This window comes from Xiphias gladius, chromosome 2 (assembly GCF_016859285.1).
Source record: "Xiphias gladius isolate SHS-SW01 ecotype Sanya breed wild chromosome 2, ASM1685928v1, whole genome shotgun sequence".
In the NCBI taxonomy this organism is placed as follows: domain Eukaryota; kingdom Metazoa; phylum Chordata; class Actinopteri; order Istiophoriformes; family Xiphiidae; genus Xiphias; species Xiphias gladius.
The window spans coordinates 13258628-13283556 of record NC_053401.1 but is presented as its reverse complement, the minus strand read 5'-3'; the positions used below and the strand labels follow the sequence as shown (position 1 = coordinate 13283556).

Below are 24929 nucleotides of genomic sequence, written 5' to 3'. Positions count from 1 at the left end.
CTTAAGTCCTTATACTGTGCAGTGTTACATCAAAACCACGAAAAGGCGCTATTAACGCAAAAGGAAACCTTCCCTGTCGGTCCTTTTTTCCTGACACTTCAAACAGTTTGCACAAACTTAAAACCAGTACTTTGTGGTTTATCTTTTATCATTCATTAACATTTTATTATTTTGAGCACACTATATGAAATCAACATTATGAGGCAACAGTGCACCAACAAGCGATCAAAATGGAAATCTCTTAACATTTTCTATACAAATATTACTATCCAAAAGGATATGATTCTGATCCCATACAATTACATTTTTTACATGTTGCAAGGATACATAAATCCTTATTATTAAATTACAATAGAATTATTACAAATGGTATACAAAGATTTTCATACATTCATGCATATACAAAGTAAAAAAACAAAACACTACACTTTGATATAGCTGCGACAGGTGAATAAGAAAAGCCAAGTCTGCTTGGGAACAGTGAGACACTAAGAAATCTCTTGAGTCTTATCATTTTAGTTTTCCTTTTTTTTTTTTTTTTTCTTGCCAATGGACCTGACAAAGATTAACAAAGCTACAGAAAACCTTAAGAAACCAATACGCATCTTAGAAACTATGTCCAACAGTGTGAAAAGTCTGATGGGAGGAAAAAAGTTAAATTGTGAAGAAATTCCTCATTTGTGTCCCAGTTTCTCAATCAGGATTTGTGTGTTGGTTTGTTTTTTAAGATTACCATATAAAAAATAGTTTTGTCAATAATGTTTAAAGTAGTGCAAAGATATAGTTTCAGAAATAACACAATTTGTTAGTTATAGCAAAATTATTTAATTATTTCCCTACAAAACAATGATATAAACTCAAAATAAGTTAATATAGACTTTGAAAGTTTTGTCATTAACACACCGAGAAGATAGGTGCACACAATGTCTCACGCTCACACACATAGATAAGTTGACAAAAAAACAAGTAACCCTGACGAATTTAAAAAAACATTTAAATAGCCATGTGTGGTATTTTTAAATCTAGGAAATATAGCCATGTAGAGCCATGAAAGAACCAAACATTGTGTTAACATGATTAAAACTACTGCTTTCATGCCGATTTTTCGCAGAGACTGAGGCACTTAGTTCATGAAAGAGAGACAGAGAGACTTTTAAGGAGGCAGACAAAAGCTTGTTTGAAACACAGGCCACTTGCGTGGCCGGAGGAATCCTCTAATCCAGACAGGATCTGAGACATTTTCTCTGAAGGTTTCTCCATTAAAGTTTGTCCCCTTCACTCATCCTTCCGCCACACCACTATTCCTCTGCCCTGTCTATTTTATGGGGCTATTTCAGCGAAAGACACCACCCCCCCCCCGAGGAACCGGAGTTTCCTCTGCATGAAGCAGGGCCCCAATCTGACACACTGACTCTTTTACCTGATGTGAAAGTCTACGCGCTGAACAGCTTTTACCACAACAGAATAATCACTTCTGTCTCTCTTTTGTGCCTGTAGATGCAAACAACCTGAGCTACAATGGTTTTGTTTGATTTTTTTTTTTTTTTGTATGTTACTTGTCTTAATTACTGAATCACTTGATGAGGTAGTAAGAGTGGATTCTTTCAGGTTATGGCTTTTTATCCAAATACAAACTAGAATGACTGTGGATAGGGAGAAAAAGTAGACACATCCTATTTAAGTCACCAAACTTGAAGGTTGAGCAGTTATGGACAACATTAAACTAAAAACTTGGTTTACAAGCAGAAGTGTTTTCACTTGATATTTGAATATCTCATAACATTTGAGACATTCTGTCACCCGTAACTGATCAATCAAAAAGTACTCAACTTGAAGAAATGATGTGTTTCTAATTAAGTGGCACAGCAAGTTCTCTTTGGTTCAACTGCCTCAGCTGCCACAAGTTTTACAACTGGTGAAAACCTCAAGATGAAACCGCACCAGTACATTCATACACAAACACTTATATGCATACATACACAATGAAAACACGTATAAAACTGTACAGCAATGGAAAATGTGTCGCAGCTCAACTGTTCATATCAAAAATGAGCAAAAAGTGGAACCAAAAGTTTTGATTCCTATGAGCTGCAACACAGTAATAAAACACTACATTCCCTTCATGGAGAAAAGAGGCGTATTTAAAACCTACAAGGTGGACATCACATGAAGACAAAGAGTGAAAAATGCTACATTGTTAAAAGCATAAAGCTGAAAAGAAAAAACATCCAACTAAATAAGGCATGTTCTGGTCTGTTGCCAAAAATGTTTTACAAACCCTCTATGCAAATAATACACAGCAAAAGGGGAAAATAGTTTACAATTTGTACATCCTTTGCTACGTTGTGATAGTGTAAAAATATATATGGCCAATATATTTAAGGTACAACGGTGGAGTGTATATGAGCCATAATGACTTGTAGTCTTAGGCATAATTTGGGGACAATGGCACAGGTTTCCACAAACACCTGATCTTACCTCGTTTCAAACTGTTTGCCTTGTTTTTTTTTTTTTTTAATTTTATTTTATTAAGACAATCTAGCATTGTGGATAATAAATAGTCACATATGGAACATTACTATTACTCAGAATTTAAGTCACTATCGTACAGGTATGGCTGCATTACTTCATCCTTAAACCTCCACTGTTGACCTTTAACCTGGTGCTAATCACAGTTGCACTGCCAAAATTTTGAACCCTGGGTGAGGTTTTGACCCCTGGCTCAACTCGAGCTTTCGGAGCCGTGGGGTGAGACGAAAAGCTAAGTTGGATGCAAGTCCAGGAATAGTAACTCACCTAATCAAAACCTCGTATGACTTTTAGCAAGAGGGAGAAAAAAGGTCAAGGACTGAGGTCAAATACCATCCATGGGCCGTTCAGAAGAAACCTAACCTCGTAGAGCCCGTTTTCTTTTATTTCCTGAAAGAGTGCATTTAAAATTATTTCACAGTATAGTCAGCTGAGGAAAACAGTATACAGAATATATACGGCATATGTATAATATTCATAATTATCCACAAAAACCGTTTCTAGAGTCTGAGCTTGATTAACTAGGAAAACTGTAGCTTCCTTGTGCTGAAAATTAAAGGTATATGGTGTCAGAGGAGTTTTTAAGCCCATGCTGTGGAGCTTGTGGACAGTCAGTTACAAACTGCTACATATATACATTTTACATGGGACACATCTATGTGAGGTGATGTGTGGAGGGATGTGGACCACTTCCACTGGGTCTCGTTGTGCTTTTCTACTGCCGGGAAGATGCTTTGTAATGCAGAAGCCTCCTCTTCTTCACCTTGAAGAAATCTGGAGAGGGGAAAAAAGACATTGCAAAGTCAGAAAAAAATTTGTTCAGGCAGAAAATAACTCAAATCTGTCTTAACTGTCTTGTACCACATTGGGATATATATGTGTATACACACACACACACACACACACACACACACACACACACACACATATATATATATATACACACATACTAGGTACTGTTTTTGCCATCCAGCTGGTCCTATTGCAAGAGGACAGTGATGACCACAGCAGTGGTTTTTATACTTTTCCTCAACAAAGGAGATTTCGTTCAGCTAATCACCTAATCAGTACCTCATTAAGTAGAATGAGGTGTGCTTGTGTTGGAATTCAACAGACACTGGAATGGAATGGCTGTCATATATGTAGAGATGCTGATTTCAGAAAAATTTGCAGTGGTCTCTTAATTTTTTCCAGAGCTGTATATATACACATACATACATATACATATATATACATATACATATATCTATATACACACACACACACACACACACACACACACACACACACACACATATATGTATATATATATATATATATACACATTATACATACACACACACACACACACACACACACACACATATAAATAAATACAATGTATGACTATCTTCTTTAACCAAAATATTCTGTGGACTGACCTGTGATGGTGGACTGTCTACGTTTCCCTGGCCGTTGCAGCCTGTAGCATCCCCTTGTGGTCACTTCCAGGTACTCATCCCCAAACCCAGATGAGCTACTGGACATTGGGGAACCCTCGCCTGATGAAGACGACATCCGCCTCATTCCCTTCGTCATCCCGACTTCAGACCGTGCAACTGGCCTCACTATGCCACTGCGGTAAAATGCCGGCACATCCTGGCACCTGAGCTCCTCCCACTCGATGTTGGAGCCCTCTCCTGGCATGTCAGTCTGGAAATCGAAGTTCCACCGCTTGTTGGCCAGCTCCACGCTCATGCAGAGCAGCCTCTGGAAGTCCTGCTGTAGCTGCTGGTGGTCCACGGGCCCAAAGAGATTCCTCCGTACCGGCCCCACCTTCAACTTCAAGGCCTCGATCCCCCCCAGGCGGGAGAGCTCTGAGTCAGATGCTTTAGCTAGTTCTACGGTTGATGTTGATGAGGAGGCCATTTCCATGTCCCTACCAGAAAACAAACACATACAGACACAGATAGCATTAGAGCAAGGGCAGAGGTTTAATACTGGCTATGTCAGAGTTTCAATGAGGTGTGATCTAGGGTTTTACTGGCGTGGATTACACACACAGACACACACACACACACACACACATACAAGCTATTAAATACTCAGACCCCCCACACACCATCTGCCCTCTTGGGCGCCTTTGTGTTTTACGTGATCAAATGCATGTGTGCCCTAACCCACTGAGTAATTACTGCAGCAACAGGTAGCTGAACCAGCACCAAATAAATCTCCAATAACATTCACTGCCCTGCCGTGTCAAAGTGAACTTGATTCTCCACCTGCTCTGGGGTCTGCCAGTCAAAAGTCGACAGTAAAGGCCAGCAGGTCACACGGAGAAAAAGCCCATGTAGGCACTTGTGAGGAATGTTTTCCGGATTCCACAACTGACACATGTAATTACAGTAATACTGTTGAATTCTGAGATTGGTGTACACTTGTAATTGGTTTTCTACCTTGAGTTTCTGAATTCATCATATCACAACCTTCATTATCACTATATAGATTTACATAATATTTTACATGGAGGTGGATAACAGCCGCATCCCCTGTTGACTGTAGTCATTGAGTCTGTTTGATTCACCAAACGGATTGCTCAAGGTTTTATCAGCTGTGTGATGGCACTAAAAGCAGATATGTTTTCTGGGATGGGCAGTAACTGCTAAAGAGACATGGTTCTGCTACTGATGTAATACTATAGTCTATAAGGTCTCTCTCAAAGACCTGACCCTGGGACCCCAGTGCCCCAGGGGATCCTCAGCAATTGTAGTTGTTTTGTGGTGATATGGTTAATTGCAATTTTGCTTGGTAATATCCATCACTAAGAGACAACTATAACAACAATAAATTGGTAGGGTGGCTCCTGCATTTTTATCATTTGATCTTGAGGCCCTATCATGTACGGGGGTCCTGTCTCCAAAACTAGCTATAATACCTTTAATATTTCAATTAATATTTTGCTTTCATGGTGCACTTATCTAAATAAATTTGCATGTAATCCAATTATCATAAATTAATTTGGAGAGAAGGGGTATGTGGAATCTTAAAGGGGGGCCAACAGCTCCTTAATTAATCCAGAGTTAATCCAGCCATGTCCCAACCCTAGTTTAGAGAGAAATACAATTTTTTTTTTTTTTTTTTTAAATATCAATAATCATACCCCAAACATTGTCACATCCTGGCGTACTTGGTCAAACAATAGTAAAATCTGATTTTGCCAATACCATCAGTTCTGCATTGAACAGCATACATTAACATTAGACAGGATATAGTTTATCCCAAGACAACAAATAGGGTCAGAGTTCAGTTTTGTTGGTGGTCTTTTAAAAACAGTGAGCCATTCATTATATTTGCTTAATTAGGTGAAATTAACTGTAAATGATTGAGTCATTTGTGGTGGCTCTACGGTCTTGGCTGTTAAAACTCAAAAAGAGGAAAAATATGCAGGGACTTTTAGAAATACCAATATGCCACAATATCAAACCAAGATAAGCCTGAAGATAGAAATAAGATGCCAGCTTAAAAACAAAACAAACAAAACAAAAACAAAAACACCCAAGAGGAGGCTTAGGGGGGCTTCAGAGTGTTGCGCAATTGTTTGACACATACAGAATAAATGGCCAAGAAAAGCACTTTCACAAGTCAAATCGTTAACTTTACGATCTCCGTCTACCAATATAAACCACTGCAGGTGACTAATTCAAACATTCACTCAAGTGCATACTTCGGTCTAGTCTCTATTAATTTTAGATTTAATCAGCACAACGTCCAATTCCCTCTCTCAGGTTTGCTTTGCAGCTCAACAACATAAAAAACAAAACCGTAATTGCTTTCTTTCTCCAACGGGGCTGCTCTAGTCTCCGAGTGAAAGTTGTTTACACCGAAAATGAGGTGGGCGCGGTATGCAGATCAGGTTTCCACCGTGGTCCGTGTCCCCACTTCCAGAAAAAGACAGCGAACCCCCCACACACACACACACACACAAATAATTTACTCTCCAAAAAAAAAGTCACTACAGTTAAAAATGCAAGTTCTACTTTTGCAACCCCACTACACCACCGAGTAATGTTGAATTAAATAGCATGAGAAAGTTTACTTAACCTATTTACTTATAGGTAAAATCATTTAAGTCTGACGTCGTGACGCAGTTAGACTCGTTGAGGATGTGGGTCAATGAGATGCGAAACACAAGCAGCTAGCGTCTTGTCAACCTACTTAACACTCAAATTACACACGGAACAGCTACACAATAGTCACTTAAATTTCAAACACAACATCTAAAGAGTGTAAGCTAAAATTTACACTGACACTGACTCTTATTAATGCCTATTAACGTATAGCAAAGCGAAGAAAATATTCTGAAACTTGGGTCAAGCTCAAATTTATCCAGAACAAATTTAAAATAAATCCAAACAAACTACCTCGTAAAATACGTGAAAAACACTCTAACTTTAAACAAAAACAATGGTTGAAAAAAAAAAATATTTTCTTCTTACCATCAGCATCAATATCTCAAAGTGTTCAAAAACGGAGTTTGACGTCTCTCGTCTTCAAACTACGCACAATTCATCCGGTGACAGAAGAATGAAAGGTCTCCCGAACACCCCGTGGAAATAAACAGTGTCACGTTGAGACGTTTTTAGGAGACCCTGCCCACGGGAGGGTTGTTCTTGTCCCCTTATCTGCAAGTTGTTTGTTATGGATTCAAGAGACAAGGGGGGACGTCCTACTAGAGAAGTCAGTCACGTGGTTTTCCATCAAAACAGTCATTGTTGGGAGGTCAGCCAGGAGGTAAACAACGCCTTCATAAATTGTTAGTACAATTAAACGCGGCACAAGCTGCAGTTGCATTGCTGCAAAAGCGCGCAGAAATATATACAAGATGCATGAGACGAAAGAAAAAGTTAAATAACTGCATTTAATTCCGTTATATTGTATATTTATAAAAGGTTACTTATTATAATATAGTTTCTTACCCTGTTATTATGATGCTGAAATCCCTTGATGTTACTCTGATGCTCCAAACCTGTGGTTCCTCCACTCTGCCGTTGTGCTCTGCTTCTTCCTCGGACCGACTAGAAGTAGGTCAAATATCTTGGCAATGGCGGCCATTTCCCCTTCTCTCTCAAATGTGACACACATTCTCGTGTTATGCTTGCATCACGTTTTGTTTTGGCACCACGCCCACATCCTCCAGTCACGTTGAGCTGCAACGTGAGCGAGACAGCCAACTCCATTTTGACCTCTCCTGCGGATTTACCATATCCCCATTTGGATATACTTAGGTCGATGAAATGGTAAAAAGCACTGAAACACCCTGTGCATGGCCATGTGCATTTAGTTACTAATAGATGAAGTGAAGAAGAAATACTGCTATTTCTCTTTATAGGCTAACTGAAAAAACTTTGACTTTTTGACCTATTAATTGACCTGTCTTGTAATGATAAATCAGATTCAGATGATGCTGTATAGAAAACTAAATTAAAAGAAAGAAAAAAACAAATGATTTGGTCCTAAGTCAAAGGTACATGATAATTTCAAATTTTATGAATTTACTTTCTCTGGTTTAATTTAACTTTGGTGTTCTAAAGTTACCTGGCTGAAAGTCCACCAATGAAAGCACTTGTCTGATGTTTAACTAAAATTAAAAGAACTGAAATGATAAATTGATTGACAGAAAATTAATCACCAGCAAGTTAGATAATTGGATAATAAGTAAGAAGAAATATGAAACACTTTCCAGTATCCAGTCCTTAAATGGTGGTTTTCTATGTATTTTTTAATAATAAACGGAATATCTTTGGGTTTGGACTCATAGTTGGACAAAATAAGGCTTTTGAATATGCCTATTTGGGCATTTGGAACTCAAGATAGGTATATTTCAATGGCTCATTTTTCCATGTATAAAATGCAGATTGATCATTTTAATCACCATGAGTATTACATTTCACTCTTTCCTTTCTTGTAATACATTTTCCCCTTTTTTTCCTTCAAATTCTTTTGTAACTTCATTATTTCCAATTCTTGAATGACTGCTCAATAGCCTTTCCTCATTACATCACTTGCTTCCCAGTACCCTTCCTTTACCAGTCATGGCACATTTCTTTTTTCCTTAACTATTATGACACACTGTAGGCTCTCCTTTCTTATTGTATTTGTGAAATAGGTTCTCTTCTTTCCTGTTATTACATAGGCTCTCTGTTACTTTTTCTTCACTCATCACACGGGTAGCAGTCTTATTGTTGCATAGCTTTTCAGAGACATAATAAAAGAGTCATCTGAGAGGCCGGCTACCAGACCAACGCCCCCTAACTCAGAAAGGTTATTCCAGGTTTCAAACAGCGCCTGAACCGTCTCATTCAAGTAATGCTTTCCCAGCTCAAACAGTACAAATACAGTCAATGTCATTCAGCTGCGATTTATGAGATGCACAGCTCTAGCTGCGAACTGCTCATGTCAAAGCAGGTAGCAGCGACTGTGAATCAGTCGTTGTATGTGTTTGCAGTGTGTGAAAGCTTTGACCTAGAAATGCTATTCTCACATGGGGAGGGAGGCTTACCAAAAGTTAAAAAAAAAAAAAAAATTCAATTTTGGCCTTAATGGACTTCATTTACTTAATGGACTTCATTCTGAACGGTAAGGGACTGTACGAAAATTCTTAGCTGGGGGGGGGGTTGAATGTTAAAATTAAAAAAAAAACAAAAAAAAAACAAGGCAGCAATAATACAATAAACAAATTGAAAAAAAAAAAACTCATCTGCTCTCCCCCAAACAATCAGACTACCCTACCCTCCAATAATTTTCATACAGTCCCTAAATTAAAAAAAAAAAAAAAGATGCGATGATAGTTGTTTGATGATCTGCTCCTCCACTGATATCATCCTTTCGGCACAAATTTCCAAATGCTGAGCTATTTTAGTTCTCCCATCAGGATATATAATAGTCAAATTAGGGTTGTGCCCCAGTATCCTAATTCCCCACTAATCTGTGTGTCAAGTGGCCTTTATACACTGTCATATTTGACAGTAGACAATGAGGCCTCAGCAGCATGATACCTCACTGTTTTGTCAGCTTCTCTGACCTGTATTTACAGTCGGTCTATTGTTCTACAGTAAATTCCTAATCCTTTTCTTGTTTTCTACAGTGCTGTGTGTGTTTTGGTGTGTCTCCCCCCTCCCATCCTTAATCCTGTGCTGTGTGTTACAGTTGGTTATGCAGTCATTAAGCCCATTGTTTCCCCTCCACGGTCAGTGCCCTTTGAATACATTAGCATGCTTGTAAAACAACAGTCATATAGTACAGTGTGACTCGGGTCAGAAGATGATATGCTGGGGAACTGTCATAGTGGGTCTGTTGCTCGCAAAAAAAAAGAAGAAGATTCACCTCTTTTCATTCAAATGTTACTGATTCACCGTAGAATAAAGCAAACAAAGAACACAACAGAGTGCCCATTAGGAAGCTAACACTGCACATATCCTATAGCTGCAGGCAGTCTTTTGCAATTGTATTTGGTTTTAGTGTTAATCAGTTGGAAGTGATCTGTAACAGAATGCTATTTGTAGGAGATTTATCAGATCAGGAAGAGAATAATACAAATATAGCTTGAAAACTCCTTATCAAAAGATGCTGCTGAGAAAATAAAGTGAATAAAAAGTTGAATAATTAATTTTATGTATTCCTGCGAAGAAAGCGTATAAGGAATTTACTTCAAAACCAAGTGACTACGACACAGAAAATGAATTTAAGACTAACTAAATGTGTCATCACCAGGCTTCAAGCCCCTCACTGTGTTTACATTGATTTAAATAACCAGGAACCCACATTTATACACCTTTACAGGGTTTTCTTACTCTTACTAAAGGAATAGTTTGATATTTCGGGAAAAAAACGTATTCGTTTTCATGCCAAGGGTTACATGAGAAGACTGATGACACCCTCATGACTGTCATGTGAAGCTGGCGCCAGCAGCTGGTTAGCTTAGCCTAGCATAAAGACTGAAAACAGGGGGAAACAACTGCTAGCTTAGCTCAGACCTAAGGAAAACTAAATCAGCCAACCAGCACATTTAAAGCTCACTAAAAACAAAGTATTAAAAGGGCAAATTGTGGCTTTGGGGACAGGGGGTATCTGTGGTTTATGTTAAGTTAAGCTAACCGGCTGGTAGCTCCACCTTCCTTTTTAGCATGCAGTGAGTTGTATCAATCTTCTCATGTAACTCTTGGCAAGAAACCAAATAAGCAGATTTCCCAAAAGTCCTTTAAGCTCATTATTTACGTTGTTGTAGCTATTACCAGTCAGTCTTGCAAATTACTCTTGTCATGTATACAAAGTCTAAAAGAATTTTCTTAATTTTTTTGATTAATAAAAAGACAGAAGTATGCAACAAAATTAAGTTGTACTATGAGTGAAATGTGGCTTAAATTAATATGATGGTACAGTACAACATGTACAAACTAGGATAGTGCTTTTTTCTTTGACAGTACAACTGTAGCCATCTAATAACATTAGAATACTTACTACATCACTGTGTTGTTTTGAGATTAAAGTGCTGTTTGGTTTCACTCTGAATGACACAGAGGTTTCATAGGGCTGCAGGTCCGAGGTTGTAGGCTAAACCAAAACCTTGAAACTGAGAGTTTAGTGCTGAAGATGCTCTTAAGCAAAACACCAAGAAGATGTACCGTGTGTACCATATGGCAGTCTCAGTTCAACAGGAAGTCTCTCTGGCTAAGGGGAAGCTGTGATAGAGAGAACAGGATGAAAAACGGGAGAGGAAGTTGTTGGTTCACAGGTGCAGTATGGGGCTTTCCACATCCGTCTGCCCTTCAGTTGCGGAGGTAAAATACTGAGAAGAGGCTCACCACAGACTGTAGATTGTTTACGTCAATCACGATTTCCTGATGTACCACAACAAATTGTGAGCATTTAGCAATAAGACAGACTTCATGTAAAAACATGGTATGGGAAATGGCGAAGTGGCAGAAAATACAGGAAGATAGCAACAAAATTAAACCGCATAAAAGAGAAAAAAAAAAAGAAACTGTGTAACATCATTCCGGCAAGCTTTCAGAGCTGCTTGCTAACTGCTGATATGAGAGATGAATGGCCTCACATGCTTTGATTTATGTCTACATACGGCAAACACGGCTTTGAACCTCCAAGCAGCTCATCCATATGTGCTGGCATGCACATACGCACATGTATACATGCAAACATGCATACAGTAGACAGAGATCTAACCAAAAACATGTTATGCACGACAGTAGTGAAGGATACAGAAGCTACATTATGTACGGTAAGAGTTTGGAAAATTAACTAATCCTAGTAAACATGGATTTGGAGAATTACAGGTAATGCAGCATTAACACTGGGCTGAATTTGGTTGAAAAACGAACATTTTTAGACAGTGTTACATATACTGTAACTGTTGTTGCACAGCATTTAAATGACTATGTTAGTGTGGAGCATGTCCTAACTACACATTGATATACAGTTTATGCAATTCTGTTAAAGGAATAGCTTGATATTTGGGAAAAACACTTATTTGCTTTTATCAGTAGACCGATAACCACTTTCAAAATTTCACATTTGTACACGTTTGTATTTGGCTCTGTCCGAAGGTTCCAAAATGATTCAAAATATTTTTTCTTTGTGGGTGGTTGTGATTTATAACTTATACGTCCAGACATCTTTTGACTTGCAAATCATCAAACTTATTTTCACCGAGATTTAAATACTGGACACGGATTAACTTGTTATCCATACACAAGGTAACTCTTTTTTTATCACTAAACGTAAATTATCCCTGGGGTGTAAACTAAATTTGGAACTTTGTACTTTGTGAGAGGGGGAGGGGGAGTATTGAAAATACACAGAGGAATAAAAAAACACTGAACCCAAAAATGAAGTCACACACACACACACACACACACACACACACACACACACACAAGTACGCCATACGTAAGTGGGAGGTGTTTCCATGGGAGCATTCGACCAGCTGTGGAGGCCACAGGTGGGGTTGTGGGGGAGGGTGGAGGAGTGAGCAGTGCTCTGATTTCATATGTGTATGTGTTAGAGAGAGAGAGAAGTGTGTGTGTGTGTGTGTGTGTGTGTGTGTGTATGTGTGTGTGTGTGTACTTGTTTGGGGAGGATCTGCAGAAATTTGGGGTGCAGAGCGAGGCTGCGTGCAAGCAGCTGGATATTGTCAGGGGTTCACCAGGAGAGCTTACATGTCAGGGTGAGTGGGTTTTAGATGAAATGTGCCCAAGGAGACCCTGACTCACTGTGTTTGCTTTGGGGGGTCCTCAGGGGCTTGCCTGGGGCGTGCTGGTGTAATGTACAGATTTATTTTCTTTAAGCAGTGGTGGTCTGTATCAGTATTCAAGTATGTGTATATTGCCTTTGTGCATTTACCCGTAAATTTAAAACACTTCTTGTTCTTTTCAGAGTGGCCTGTGGTTTGAGGTGATAACTTTATGCTCTTTAAAATATTGTTTTTGTGGAGTGTGTTTGTAGGCTAAGAAGGGGAGGAGGGTTGGCTGAAGGGCGGTGCGAGGAGGGTGTAAATTGATCCTTTGATTTTGTCCCTGCATATGTGTCCTAGAGGGACTTGTTTTGGTCTCACTGGAGTGACTTTGAGATTAGTTCAATGTCAAAACTAGAGACATTTTTGAAGCAAGTCAAAGTCAAGCAAAAATAGAACAATTATGTGTTTCTTTTAACCACAAAAGGCGACATTTTTCCACAGAGTTCATAAAAAACTGCTTCCAAAAGAAACCCTCTCTCCCGTAATAATATATATGCTTATTTTTACTGCAATGTAATGTATGCAACTGCAGGGATGATACTAATAAACTTAACTGTCTGAAATATATACTGTATGTGCCATTCAGTATTTCAGGAAGGCTATCTGTTTCTGCTCGATGCAGTTGAGGTGAAAAGGTGGTGCACTTCAGCTGATGTGTTTTCACCCTTATCTACATCTGGGGAACATCTGGTTTACATCTGGCCCCAGCCGTGTAGTGTTGGACTGTGCGTGAGCATGACAATATGTGTATTTGCAAGAGAGAGAAAGAGAAGGAGAGGGCATGGAATAAATTTATGAGTTTGGATGTGCGTGTGTGAATGGCTGGACGAGGGAATAATTGAATGAGGGAGTGAGTGAGCAAAAAGTGTGTGTGTGATTGTGTTACCTGGCCTGTAACCACTAATGTTAATCCTCTTGCTTTAAATTATAACAATGCAGAGGAGAGATCTTAATGTATATTATTAAGCTGATTGTTTACAGGGAAAATCAGATATTTCTTGCAATCCGTTCAGCACCTGTGACTATCAGATGGGAAATCTGCATGCATGACTGGCAGTCGGCCTTAGCTGTCAGTCCACTTTTGGTGGTTTTATGATTCAATTTAAAGTGATGGATTACATTGTCTTTCGAAAATGTCATTGGATAATGTGCAGAATGTACCAAAATAAAAGTTAAAGTATGAGTCTGATCTTGAAGATACCTGATTTTCACCCAACCACAGTGATGTACCTTTCACTAAATTCTGATAGTGAGCAGCAGACTATATCTAGATGTTATGACAACTCTTTAAAAGGGGAAGGAAGGTGAGGAAAGAAGATAGAGATGGTAGAAGAGAGGAGGAAAGAAGAGGCCTCCAAGTTTTGGGGGTAGTTGGTATTTGGAGTCCCTGTCCTGGGGGCATATGATATGGTAACGGCCAGTTGGGTAACAGGACCAGCTGGGCTCAGGTACAATTTCCAAGGCATGTGGCGGTGCCCTTTGTCTGACCATGAAACATGTCATGTGTCTTACTGATAAAAGTGTTCATTGACTTTTTAAATTAGAAATAATGATTATTTCAACTGGGAGAACTGGTGACCATACCTAAGCAGTAAAATGGAAAATTTGAAGTGCAGCGCCCTGAAGCAATGTGACATCAGTAAGCTGCACACAGCACGTGCATGTTTACCAGCGAGACCACTATGTGATGTGAAGGATACCACAGGGGTGACTAAAGCGCCAGACTCAACACTGTTGACCTGTCCCTAAATGGAGTCCTCACTCGCTTATGTTTTGGGATCCAAGTGTATTTGGCTGTTAACCAATACCACTTTTATTTCCCCTTAAAGGATAACTCTGGTGACATTCTGTGGTCTTCGTACCTCCACCAAATCCCTACAAAAGACTAACAACCATCCTCCTAACAAGTATTGCTTGTGTATCCAAAGTCCGGCATACAGTAGCTCATTGCTTTGTGCTATAGAGCTCCATTGTTTTTCTAAAACTACTATTCACACATCAGTGAGCCACAACGTTAAATTGGGTTCCTTCACTATCATGAACTCAGTCACTGTAGTTTTTGAGCTGATCCCACAAACACAGTCCTGCTACTGGAAATACTCACTAGAGCACTAAATGTGTATTCATCCACTGCTAAAAATAGTACCCAACAAATGTTTGCTAAAAACTGGAGTACTTAGCTGTTTAAGCCTTTTTGTATATTTGTGAACTTTGATTTTAAATAATTAGGTCTTCAGTAGGAACCAGGGGGATTGCGGCTGAGGTGGAAAAAGGATATTTTGACGATACCGAACAGCAGCCTTATCCTTTCAGTATCTTTAAGGTTATTTTACACTGTGTTACAGTATCATCTATATTTGCTTCCGGTGTGTTCCAACTTTTCATTGAAACTACACATTGTTCATGGGTTTTAGCAGTGTTTGGCTGCAATTGCTGATCAACTGGCCAGTCAGTGGGGTCAAAATTTATTTTTATCATTTACCCTGACAGAAAAATGTCCATACTATAGCCCATAGGTTCCCAACTTTTTTGGCTAATATATTAATATCAAGCCAGTTGCAAAACCTTGTCACAAGTTGCTTTAGTTGTGAGCAGATTCATGAAAGCACGATTTTCCCTCAGATTTTTCACTTCTTCAGGGCCTAACCTATTCAGTATTTCATAAGAAAAACACTACAGATTAGAGAAAAGTCTGAAAAACGTATATATTGGTAGTTCTAGTATATACTGTCAAGCTAATCAGCTCACAAACCTTCTAATTTATTTTGCTGCTTTGGGAACCACTGCTATAGACTCTCTATTATCCAAAACTTAACAGAACTTTATTTGGGCAAAGAAAGTAAATGTATGAGGTCTCAGATTGATGTTTTGATACTTTTGCAGTCCCAGTTATAATTTCAGCCACCGTATTTTACATGAAAACCTTGCTTGGTGTAGTTTTAAAAAATAATATCCTTGGCATGAATATCTCCAATGATTTTAAAGAGTGAGTTTTATCTTATGACCACTTATTTCTGTGATAAGATTTGTTTTGCTTCAATCCAGTGTGTGGATTTGGGTCTCGGGAGTGTCACTCTCTAATGAGGCCCCTTGAGAGAGATGCAGTTCTTTCATTTCTAATGGAAGTGTGTGTGTGTTGTGTGTGTGTGTCTGGGGGGTTACATATCTGGATAAGATTCCTGGGAGCTATGATCTGGAACAGTGAGCTTGGAGAGGCAACTGGAGTACCTGCCTTCTTTGGCCTTGTATAACGTCTCAGTTCTGCTTTGCAGAACCTCTTCAATTCTGTTTTACAGTGCTGAATGTGGAAAAAAAATATAATTTTTTTTTTTTTTTTTGCAGAGATGTGTGTGGCATAGCTTGCGTACCATTTCAGTTGCTTGAGTATGTGCGTCCAGGTGTCGTTTTCATTCTTCGTGGTTTAAAGTGTTATGCATGAAGGTAGTAGTGACTGTGAGGTTGCAAATATGTGTGTGTGGAAGTGTGTATGAGTATGAAGGGGTGAGACAGGAAGGCCCACTTCTAGCCACAAAGAAGTAGCAGTAACTAAAAAGAATCAGTACAGGGGGAAATATGTCATTACAGTATGTGTTTATGTGTGTATATAAATGTGTGTCTACTTAAAACTTAAGAGTACACCTTAACAGCACACCAACGTGGATACATGTGTGAAATGCAGACTGTATGAATATATTTACGCTATTCGTGTAATGATGTAGTGAATTTCCTCCCCAGGGGGGCCTACAGAGGAAACTCATCATGATCTTGCATGTTGCATCTTTGTGATAACAGCGAAAAGACTGCTGACATGAGTGAGACTACTTTTAAGTGGGTGGGCATCTGTACAAACACACTGTGCACAAGTTTAAACTTTTTCTTGTCTTTTCTTGACATCTTAAAATCCCAGAAAAGAACCTTAAGTGGCTACAATCATCTTAAAATAAGAAGTGGGAAAACACATCATCACATCATTATTTACTGTTCATGATGTCATGAGTTCATTTAGAGCTTTAGGCTCTTTTCTGGTGACAATCACATGTCTCATGATATAATACAGGGTCATGGGTTCACTTCAGGCTCCATCTGAGGGCACAGAGACCCATTCCTCTTGTAACATCTTAATCCCATGTTTGGATCTGAGGGCTGTCCTGGCCTCAGTTTGTGACCTGTGCTCATTAGCAAGACAATACTACAGAAATACAGCTTTTAGTGTCTACAGGGAATACCTATGTAAAAGTGACTTTTCAGTCTCTTAATCTGGTCATCTTTTGGCATTGAGACGAAGTTCATATTTGTTTTCCATGAATTGTTGGTTGTAAAAATTTACAGGACAGAAAACATTTTATTAGCACTATTATCTGAACATATCGCTTGGTATGCAAGTAAAAATAAGAAAAGTATGTCACAGCATGGGGTGCATAAAGGCTGAAAATAGTTGACTTATTTTTGAGGAAGTCTAAGTGCTCTGGATCCTTTTTGTGTAGTGCCATCTGGTGTTCTGTGAAAGCTACAGCTCCACGCTCTAATGAGAATATCATACGAGACACAAAATTTCAGCTCTGAGTATGATCCTCAACTCTGGCAGGCGCTATGCACTTACAGCTCTCTCTGCTGGTGATGGAGCAGGACTGCAGCTTCAAAGCACTTTAATGCCAGAGAGCAAGAGATAAGGGAAGGCCACTGACAAATTCTGCTGAGAAATATAGTCATGTCTCAAATCATGTAAGCTGCTTTATGTCTGGGGGTTCTTACCGTACAGTAGTGTGATGATCAAGTAGGTGGGATCTGAGGGGGGGCTCATATTGACAGTGTCACACAGGAATGTCTGGTAAAGTGTCTGCTATCAGGAGAAACAAACCCAGCCACACCCTCTGAACATTAGCTCCCATTAGGTTGAATGACTCACAAGTGACAGAAGAGTGATCAAATTGAATGAGCAAATTGATGCAGGTATATTCTGACTTTTTATTCATTCTGTAAAAAAAAAAAAAAATTGCGTAAAGCCCATGCTGAGATAACCCCGATGATATCACAGTGACATCATCAGGAGTTATTTTTTAACACCTGTCAAAGATCTTCCAGAGCCAGAGCAGACACTATACAAATGTATTCACAGGCAGGGTAGTACTCCCCATGACCAGTAAACTGAGTCTGACATTTAAATTGAATGGAGTGCCACTTTAATTCTAAATCAGATTCATTTTTTTTGTTTGTTTTTTACATTTTAGCATATCCTGGGCAAAATTACAGTATAAAGTGAAGCCTTAGTATTAAATGAACTAAACCTATAGCACTTTATCTTGTACTGTGTGTCAGGGAGAAAAATAAGTAAAAGAGATTATGTAAATGACAAGTGTCACCGTAAAGGATAATAATGTTGTTAATCTCTTCTCAGAGGAAAGTTATTGCTCACTGTTTTAAAATTACAAATGTTCTTGTCAGTAGTTACCAGTGTGGTGATGGAAAGTTACTTCCATTTTATGCTACTTTATACTTTTACTCCACTACATTTCAGAGGGAAATACTGTACATTTTACTCCACTAAATTTATCTGGTACAATTATTTTTAAACAATTGTACCAGGTCCTAAAAGGTAGAAGTATCCAGTATTTCACAAAAGTCCAAAATGTGAATACAAAATATGAGTGGCAGAACTCTGTTTCCTCTTTTTTCCTAATGGATAGATCAACTCATGAGCACTCAGATTTACCTTGGGACTCTTTGGAGGGGCCCCGACCCCTAGGTTGGGAAACACTGAACCTGAATAACTGTATATGAACTAGTTAAAACTAACTCCATCTTTAGCAGCAATAGTAAAACGCTGCTTACACATTAATACATCAGTATTAACAATCTAGTAATGTCATATACAATAACAAATCAGTCACATTGGAATTTTTTCTGCAATAACTTTTACCTTTTATACTTTAAGTACCATTTACTGATAATACTTCTGTACCTTTACTTAAGTAAGACTGTTGTATTGGTACTTTTACTCAAGTAAAAGATGTGTTTACTTTTACACCACTGTACAAGTATGCAACTGTGATCACATTCACCTCTGGTAACTTTTACCTCAGTTAGGTTTTTCACATGATGAAACTCCTATTTTTGAAATGAATCTTCGTACTCTTCCTTTATAAATCGCGGTAGGCTAAAATGATTCCAACAGTCTTACTGTGGATTTTCATCCATCCACAGGGTCTAACAGCCAGTTTGGCCTGAGGCAGTAATAAAAAACATGTGCCACTGATTTTCTGTACTGGCACTGACCAGCTGAACAGCTGAGCGCTGATAGTACTGACATTAATGTCAATGCCCTGCGGCTGAAATCCATGAGTACTCCACCCTGTATCCATCCTGCTCTGCTTTCAAAAACAAAACTGTACCAGCTTGTTTACTGTTTGTAGTAACATCTGTTCTCAGTAGCTATAATGTCCACGGGCACACGCTCCACACATCTGTGCTCCCAGAGGTTGCATGATCTCTCAACCCCAAGTTATGTCACATTCCAGGGAACATGTTGGAACAGAGAGCTCACCTGAAACTAAGGAGAAAACAATAACATGCGCTCTGTTTTCATTCAGCAGCACCGACAAAGGAATGTCAAGTTTCCGCTTCAGTTGAGGGATGACAGGATTCCAAGTAAAGTCTGCCAGTCCTTGAGCTGAGACACACTTTTAGAGCTCGTGAAACTGAAGCTGTTTTCCTCCCTTCTTTTTTTTAAAGCTGAGATTTAGGACGAATAATATTCTTTTGCCAACAGCACTGAATGCACAGGAGCTGGCAGCTCTCTGGTCACACCTACTGTATATCCTCCTCTCAAATCTCCCATCCACAGATTCATGTTCACATATCTGTTATATTTCGTTCTTTTCTCTTTTTTTTTGATCCTAAACTGCAAGTTTTACCTTCTCTCCACCCCATCTCTCTCTCTCCCTCTGTCTCTGTGTGTGTGTCACTGTATGTCGATTAACCAGTCATGGCAGTCACATGTGGAATTTTTCATTACCTCGCCCCAGGGGCACCATGCTGTCTGTGCCTGTGTAACGTGCTGCTTTTTTTCCACTCCTGCCTTCTCTCTCTCTCTCTCTCTTTCAAACACACACAGAGTCATTCTCTCTCTATGGCATTATTCAGAGTAAGCCGCTAGCGAGCTGCGAGTTGTTGTTTGTTGTCCAGCCAGCTATATGGGCCAGCAGTGGCTGATCTCCTCTCCATGGCCTGTCATCCCTCCGGCTCTGGCTCCTACACTGTGGTCATCATCCCACTCAGGACCAGCCTCTATAGTCTGGATGCACTTCGCTTCTACCTATGGGTGAGGAGGAAGATGCTGGTGTGTGGTGTGACGTGAGCGTGGTATTGATTTTAATCAGTTACATCTCATTCTCTTTCTTGTGTGTGAGTTAGTGATTCTTATCAGCTACCGTGTATACTCGAATGTGTTTTGTTTCCCTAATTTCAGCACAATTTTTATGAACAGTAGGCAAAATTACTAGTATACTCCACAGGCTTGTTATCATGTTAGCTACATTTTAAATTTTGACTTGTTACTTAAAGGCTCACCTAACAAACATGTTTCCGTGTTAGATTTGTGCTAAATGACAACATTCAAAGCAGTTGTATACATGGACGTGTATGTTAGACAGCTCACTGTAAGTACAAACAAGTACAAGCTGGTAAGGAAGGAGTGCCAAAGTGCACTAACAGCAGAAATAAAGGGCCGTACTACTGTATGTGTTGAGTAGGGCTGCAACTGCTGATTATTTTCATAATCAATTAATCTGCCAATTTTTTCTCAGTCATTCCTGTATAAATGATCAGAAAACAATGAAAATGTCAGTTTCCCGGAGTCCAAGGTGAGCTCTTCAAATGCCTTTTTTTGTCTGACCTACAGTCCAAGATATTTAAAGCAACAAATCTTCACATTGGAGAGGCTGAATGTTTGCCTAAAAATGATCTAAATAATTAATTGATTATCAAGAAGGTTGTTGATTAATTTTCTGTCATTTTCTGTCAATTGACCTCTAGAGAAATACTGAATTATGTATTCTTTCACTTTTTATCTCCCTAAAAGTGATTACATTTAAATATATATATATATATTTGATTAGTCACCATGTGTTCACAGTGCTCCAGTGGTATCTACGGTTCTGCAGAAACAGTGTTTCTGCGTCGTTAAAACAGTAACACGGATGTGTTGTTGTGATAAAGGAGTTGTATGTATAGCAAAAGAGCTAAGAACATTTAGCATTGTTTTTCCACTTTACTGTTTTTCATTAAATAAGGAGGGGAGGTTGTTTTGGTGCAGATAGAAGAAGAATAATTTCTGTATGAATATCTAATCAGTGAAGTTTAGACTAGTGACTTGTCTAACTGGAAACTAATATAAAGAGTTTCTTTAATACCTAGTGCATTTCAACAAGTCATTTTGCCCATTCTAATCACCTTGGATTAACTTTGATTTTTTGGAGATAACTGAATTATTCATATAAATTCAGTGGAAATTAACATTTCATGCTGTATATTTAACTAAAATACTTGTAGAGTCATTCTGTTTTCAGCGAGGTTTTCCATCTTTGCTCCATGAGTCTGAGTATTGTTTTGGAGGCAGCGTGGCTGCAGTCATCCCAGTGACACATTCCCACATGTCAAGTCTGCTCCTCACAGCTTCCTGTAAAAGGCTCAATATAACCTGGTTTCCACTGACTGTAAATCTATGATCATAAAGTGAGTTTGTCAAACAGTAAGTGCCAAAAAACAAACACTAATACTGGTATATTTTAGATGATTGTGGCAGACATACAGCAGTATGTAACAGAAAATTCCTAAAATGGAACTTATTTGCATTTCTTAAAAATGTGATTAATCAAATAGAGTTAATATTATTCATTCACTAGTGATGTAATGCCATCATGAGTTTCTAAATTCCTCCTAATCTAGCTCATCGCTGAATGCCTCTAACATGACAATGTGATCATGATGTCCTGACCTCGTGATACCAAAGGTGGATCATCATCACCAAATATTCTGATTCCCTGGTTGCTGTAGCGCTGTTTGAGCCTATTTAAAGTGCACGTAATCCAGCTGAGTGTAGACAATAGAACTAAAGGCCTCCTGCTGCTCTGTAGATTGGCTCCGCTGATAGACAAAGCCTTGGGGCCTCTGGAAGACAACAGGCAGCGCTGTGTCACTCATGTTGTTTTACATCAGGCTGCAGGCCGGGGTTTTTGGTGGTCATGCTTGTCAGTCAGCAGCCAGGTGCCATCAATATACAGATGTAAATATAACAAAACTGGGTATATCATCAGTATCAACCCTTCTGATTATTTTTTCAAGTAGTTGTTGGGTACGTTTTTTGCCTTTATTAGATAGCAGAGTGGAAATATTACAGGAAATGAATGGTGAGACAGGGGATGACATGCAGCAAAGGTCCACGGGCAAACTCAAACCAGGGGTGTTGTGTTTGCTTGGATAGCATATTAAACCACTTGTTCACTGGAACACCAAACCATACTCTTTCAAAATTTGTCACAAACAGTTCAGTTTAGAGGTTACAGGACACAGCCTAAAATTCAAATATTAAAAAAATTAAAGGCTTTTGTACCTGATGTAGCTGTGTTCCTTTTGTTTCAGATTAACCGCCTGAAGGATCTAGAGAAGGAGAAGGACGCTCTATGGTCTGGCTTGGAGATTCTGGAGAAGGCTCGCCTCTGGTACCTCCAGCGGCTGGACGAGAACAGGGCCCGGCAGGATAACATCGAGACCAAAAGTGGGTTTGGCTGCTGCCAGGAAGGTGCAGCTGAGGTACAGAGCCTCACTGACTTTACGGACCATAATGCCCTGTATGTTTAAGTTTGTGCTATGAATAAAAAATTCCCCTAATAGCCATAAACTAATTGGTTAGTGAGCTTTAGCATTTCTACTCCCATACACCCGCCACCTTTCACTGAAAGTTAATCTGGGAAATGTAGCTTCTCACAAGAAATGCAGTGTATAGAAAATGTGTAAAAAGACTAAATCAAACCCCTTAAACAATTTTTAACTCCCAGAATGCATTTAACATCACAGACTGATGATATACTGTATTTTATATAATATTTTGAGAGAATCCAGAGGCACTATCAGGAGTCATCTTTGAGACCAATGACAAGTTAAATGCATGTCTGTAGGATGTGATGAAGAAATATGGATTTTGTTTTGTCACTAAATCTATGAATAGGTGTGAAAATGGCACTTTCGCTGCCAAAATCGGTCTATAATCTACAGTGAGAAAAACATTTCTCTAAATTCCAATTTCTCATTCTTTAAAAAAAAAAAGCAGCCTTTGAATATCATCTTCTGATGGCTAAATCAAGATAAAAAGAAATATGGCCTGCCCAATCACGGTGTTTCTAACCCCCCTGACTCTTGTGTCTCTCCAGGCTCGGGCCTGCCTCCTCAGGTCTCGTATCCAGCGGGTAAATGGCTCTCTGGGCTCTGTGATGAGTGAGCCCAACGTCATGAGCAGCAGCAACCCCTCTCTGCCTGAAACAGTGGCAGACAGCGACCTCCGGTGGCACAACTCAGTGCTGACTCAGGTAATAGTTCCTAATGATCAGGAAGGTAGAGCAAATTGATGTAAACCGATCATTTCCAATTGTCCTTGGGTCTACCTAGAGATTTTAACAGAACATGTTAGCCCATGAGTGTTTGTGTCTGCCTCCTGCTCTTACATTTTATATAGAATCAGCAAGTTGATAAAGGTTTTTCTCAGGTCACTTGTTCATACACAACTGTAAAGGCTTCAAGATGAAGCTTTAAATTCCTGTTTTGTATTCATTTCTTCTGTCACAGTTATATTATGCATGTTTTTGTCCATATGTTTCTGCAGGTTCTCCCAATCAGACGATCCTTTTTAAGCCAATATTTTACCAACAATTTCCCAACTGATTCGTCTGCTTGTGTGTGTATGAGATGGGCATGGTTAACTTGCTTTGTTTTTCTTCTTTGACAGGCGGTGAGTGACAGAAATCGTCAGATTTCTGTGTTAGAACTGGAAAAAGACGCTCTCCTCGAACAGCTCGACGAACTGCAGGCCCACTGACTGCCAGCATATGTGCACATAAATACACACGTGCTGCACTGCAAACTCGCACTTTGCTGAACATCACATAGTTGATTATTTTCTAACTACTGTAAATATGTATTTAAAATTAAATTGCAGTTGAGGATGCATTACTTGTTTCTGCCTTTTCCCTGTTCTGTGAACCAGTTTTTCTGAAGGGCTGTTGTTGTTGAATACCTTGACTTACATGTTACTGTTGCTGTCATAACTCAGTAATTGACTTTGTCAAAGCCAAGCCCTGCTGTCATTTTAGAGGCTTTCTAGAGGCTAAAATTGTCAGCTTGTAAAAAGAGTTTATACACAAGGAGTTCAATATATGAAGTAGGCACAAGGGTTAGATAAACTAAGATAAATATCTTAGTTGGTGTACAGTAACTCAGTACATTTACTCAAGTATAGTACTTAAGAATTTTGAGGTATTTACACTTTACTTGAGTATTTCCATTTTATACTACTTTATATGAATTAAAAACATAAATAAATAAATAAATAAATATTCCTTTTGACTATTTCACAGCTGCGGTTACTAGTTACGTGTTACAAACTTAAAAGTTTGCATACAAAAGATACCATTTGTTTATTAAATATGATGTGTTTTTATAAACTAAACTACCAAAAAGTATATAAAGCAGTTAAAATTAGCTCCACCTGCGCAGTACTTTAATTTGACCAACTACAAAATTAAAGTACTGCGCACATATTAATGCCTCAACAACAATGATCCAATAATACAATGTATAACACTGATTGGGACCCTTCTGTGTAATGAGTACTTGTACTTTCAATAAGCAAACATTTTTATGCAGGACTTTCATTATGGGTATTTTTATGATGTGTTATTGCTACTTTTAATTAAGTAAATTATCTAAATAATAGTTTAAAAAAAAAAAAAAAACAGTAGATCCTTTATCTGGCGTAACTCACAATTTGATTTTTTTTTTTTAACTTCCAATTCAATTTAAAGAGCACATGTAACACTTTTATCAACATTCCATCAATTAAAAT

General features: G+C 38.8%; 2 protein-coding genes across 7 annotated transcripts; one reads left to right on the top strand and one right to left on the bottom strand.

Annotated features, from left to right (window-relative positions):
* Window positions 1–137: 137 nt before the first annotated feature.
* On the bottom strand, window positions 138–7662 carry cdkn1d (cyclin-dependent kinase inhibitor 1D). 2 transcript variants are annotated; one of them, XM_040147201.1, is made up of 3 exons: window positions 7485–7662; window positions 3951–4447; window positions 138–3303 (listed from the first exon to the last, which is right to left on the bottom strand). In XM_040147201.1, the coding sequence occupies exons 2-3, from the start codon at window positions 4441–4443 to the stop codon at window positions 3245–3247; spliced, it is 552 nt and encodes a 183-aa protein (XP_040003135.1). In that variant the 5' UTR covers window positions 4444–4447; window positions 7485–7662; the 3' UTR covers window positions 138–3244. The 2 variants fall into 2 exon arrangements, with proteins under 2 accessions (XP_040003135.1, XP_040003124.1); XM_040147190.1 differs by lacking the exon at window positions 7485–7662 and adding an exon at window positions 7005–7169.
* Window positions 7193–23984, top strand: sapcd1 (suppressor APC domain containing 1). 5 transcript variants are annotated; one of them, XM_040147223.1, is made up of 5 exons: window positions 7238–7299; window positions 19929–20135; window positions 22454–22624; window positions 23242–23397; window positions 23814–23984. In XM_040147223.1, exons 2-5 carry the CDS (start codon window positions 20037–20039, stop codon window positions 23901–23903), a joined length of 516 nt encoding a protein of 171 aa, XP_040003157.1. In that variant the 5' UTR covers window positions 7238–7299; window positions 19929–20036; the 3' UTR covers window positions 23904–23984. The 5 variants fall into 5 exon arrangements, with proteins under 5 accessions (XP_040003175.1, XP_040003157.1, XP_040003167.1 ...); XM_040147214.1 differs by lacking the exon at window positions 7238–7299 and adding an exon at window positions 7721–7805 and having other exon boundaries at window positions 23814–23922; XM_040147241.1 differs by lacking the exon at window positions 19929–20135 and having other exon boundaries at window positions 7193–7299; window positions 23814–23922.
* Window positions 23985–24929: the final 945 nt, after the last annotated feature.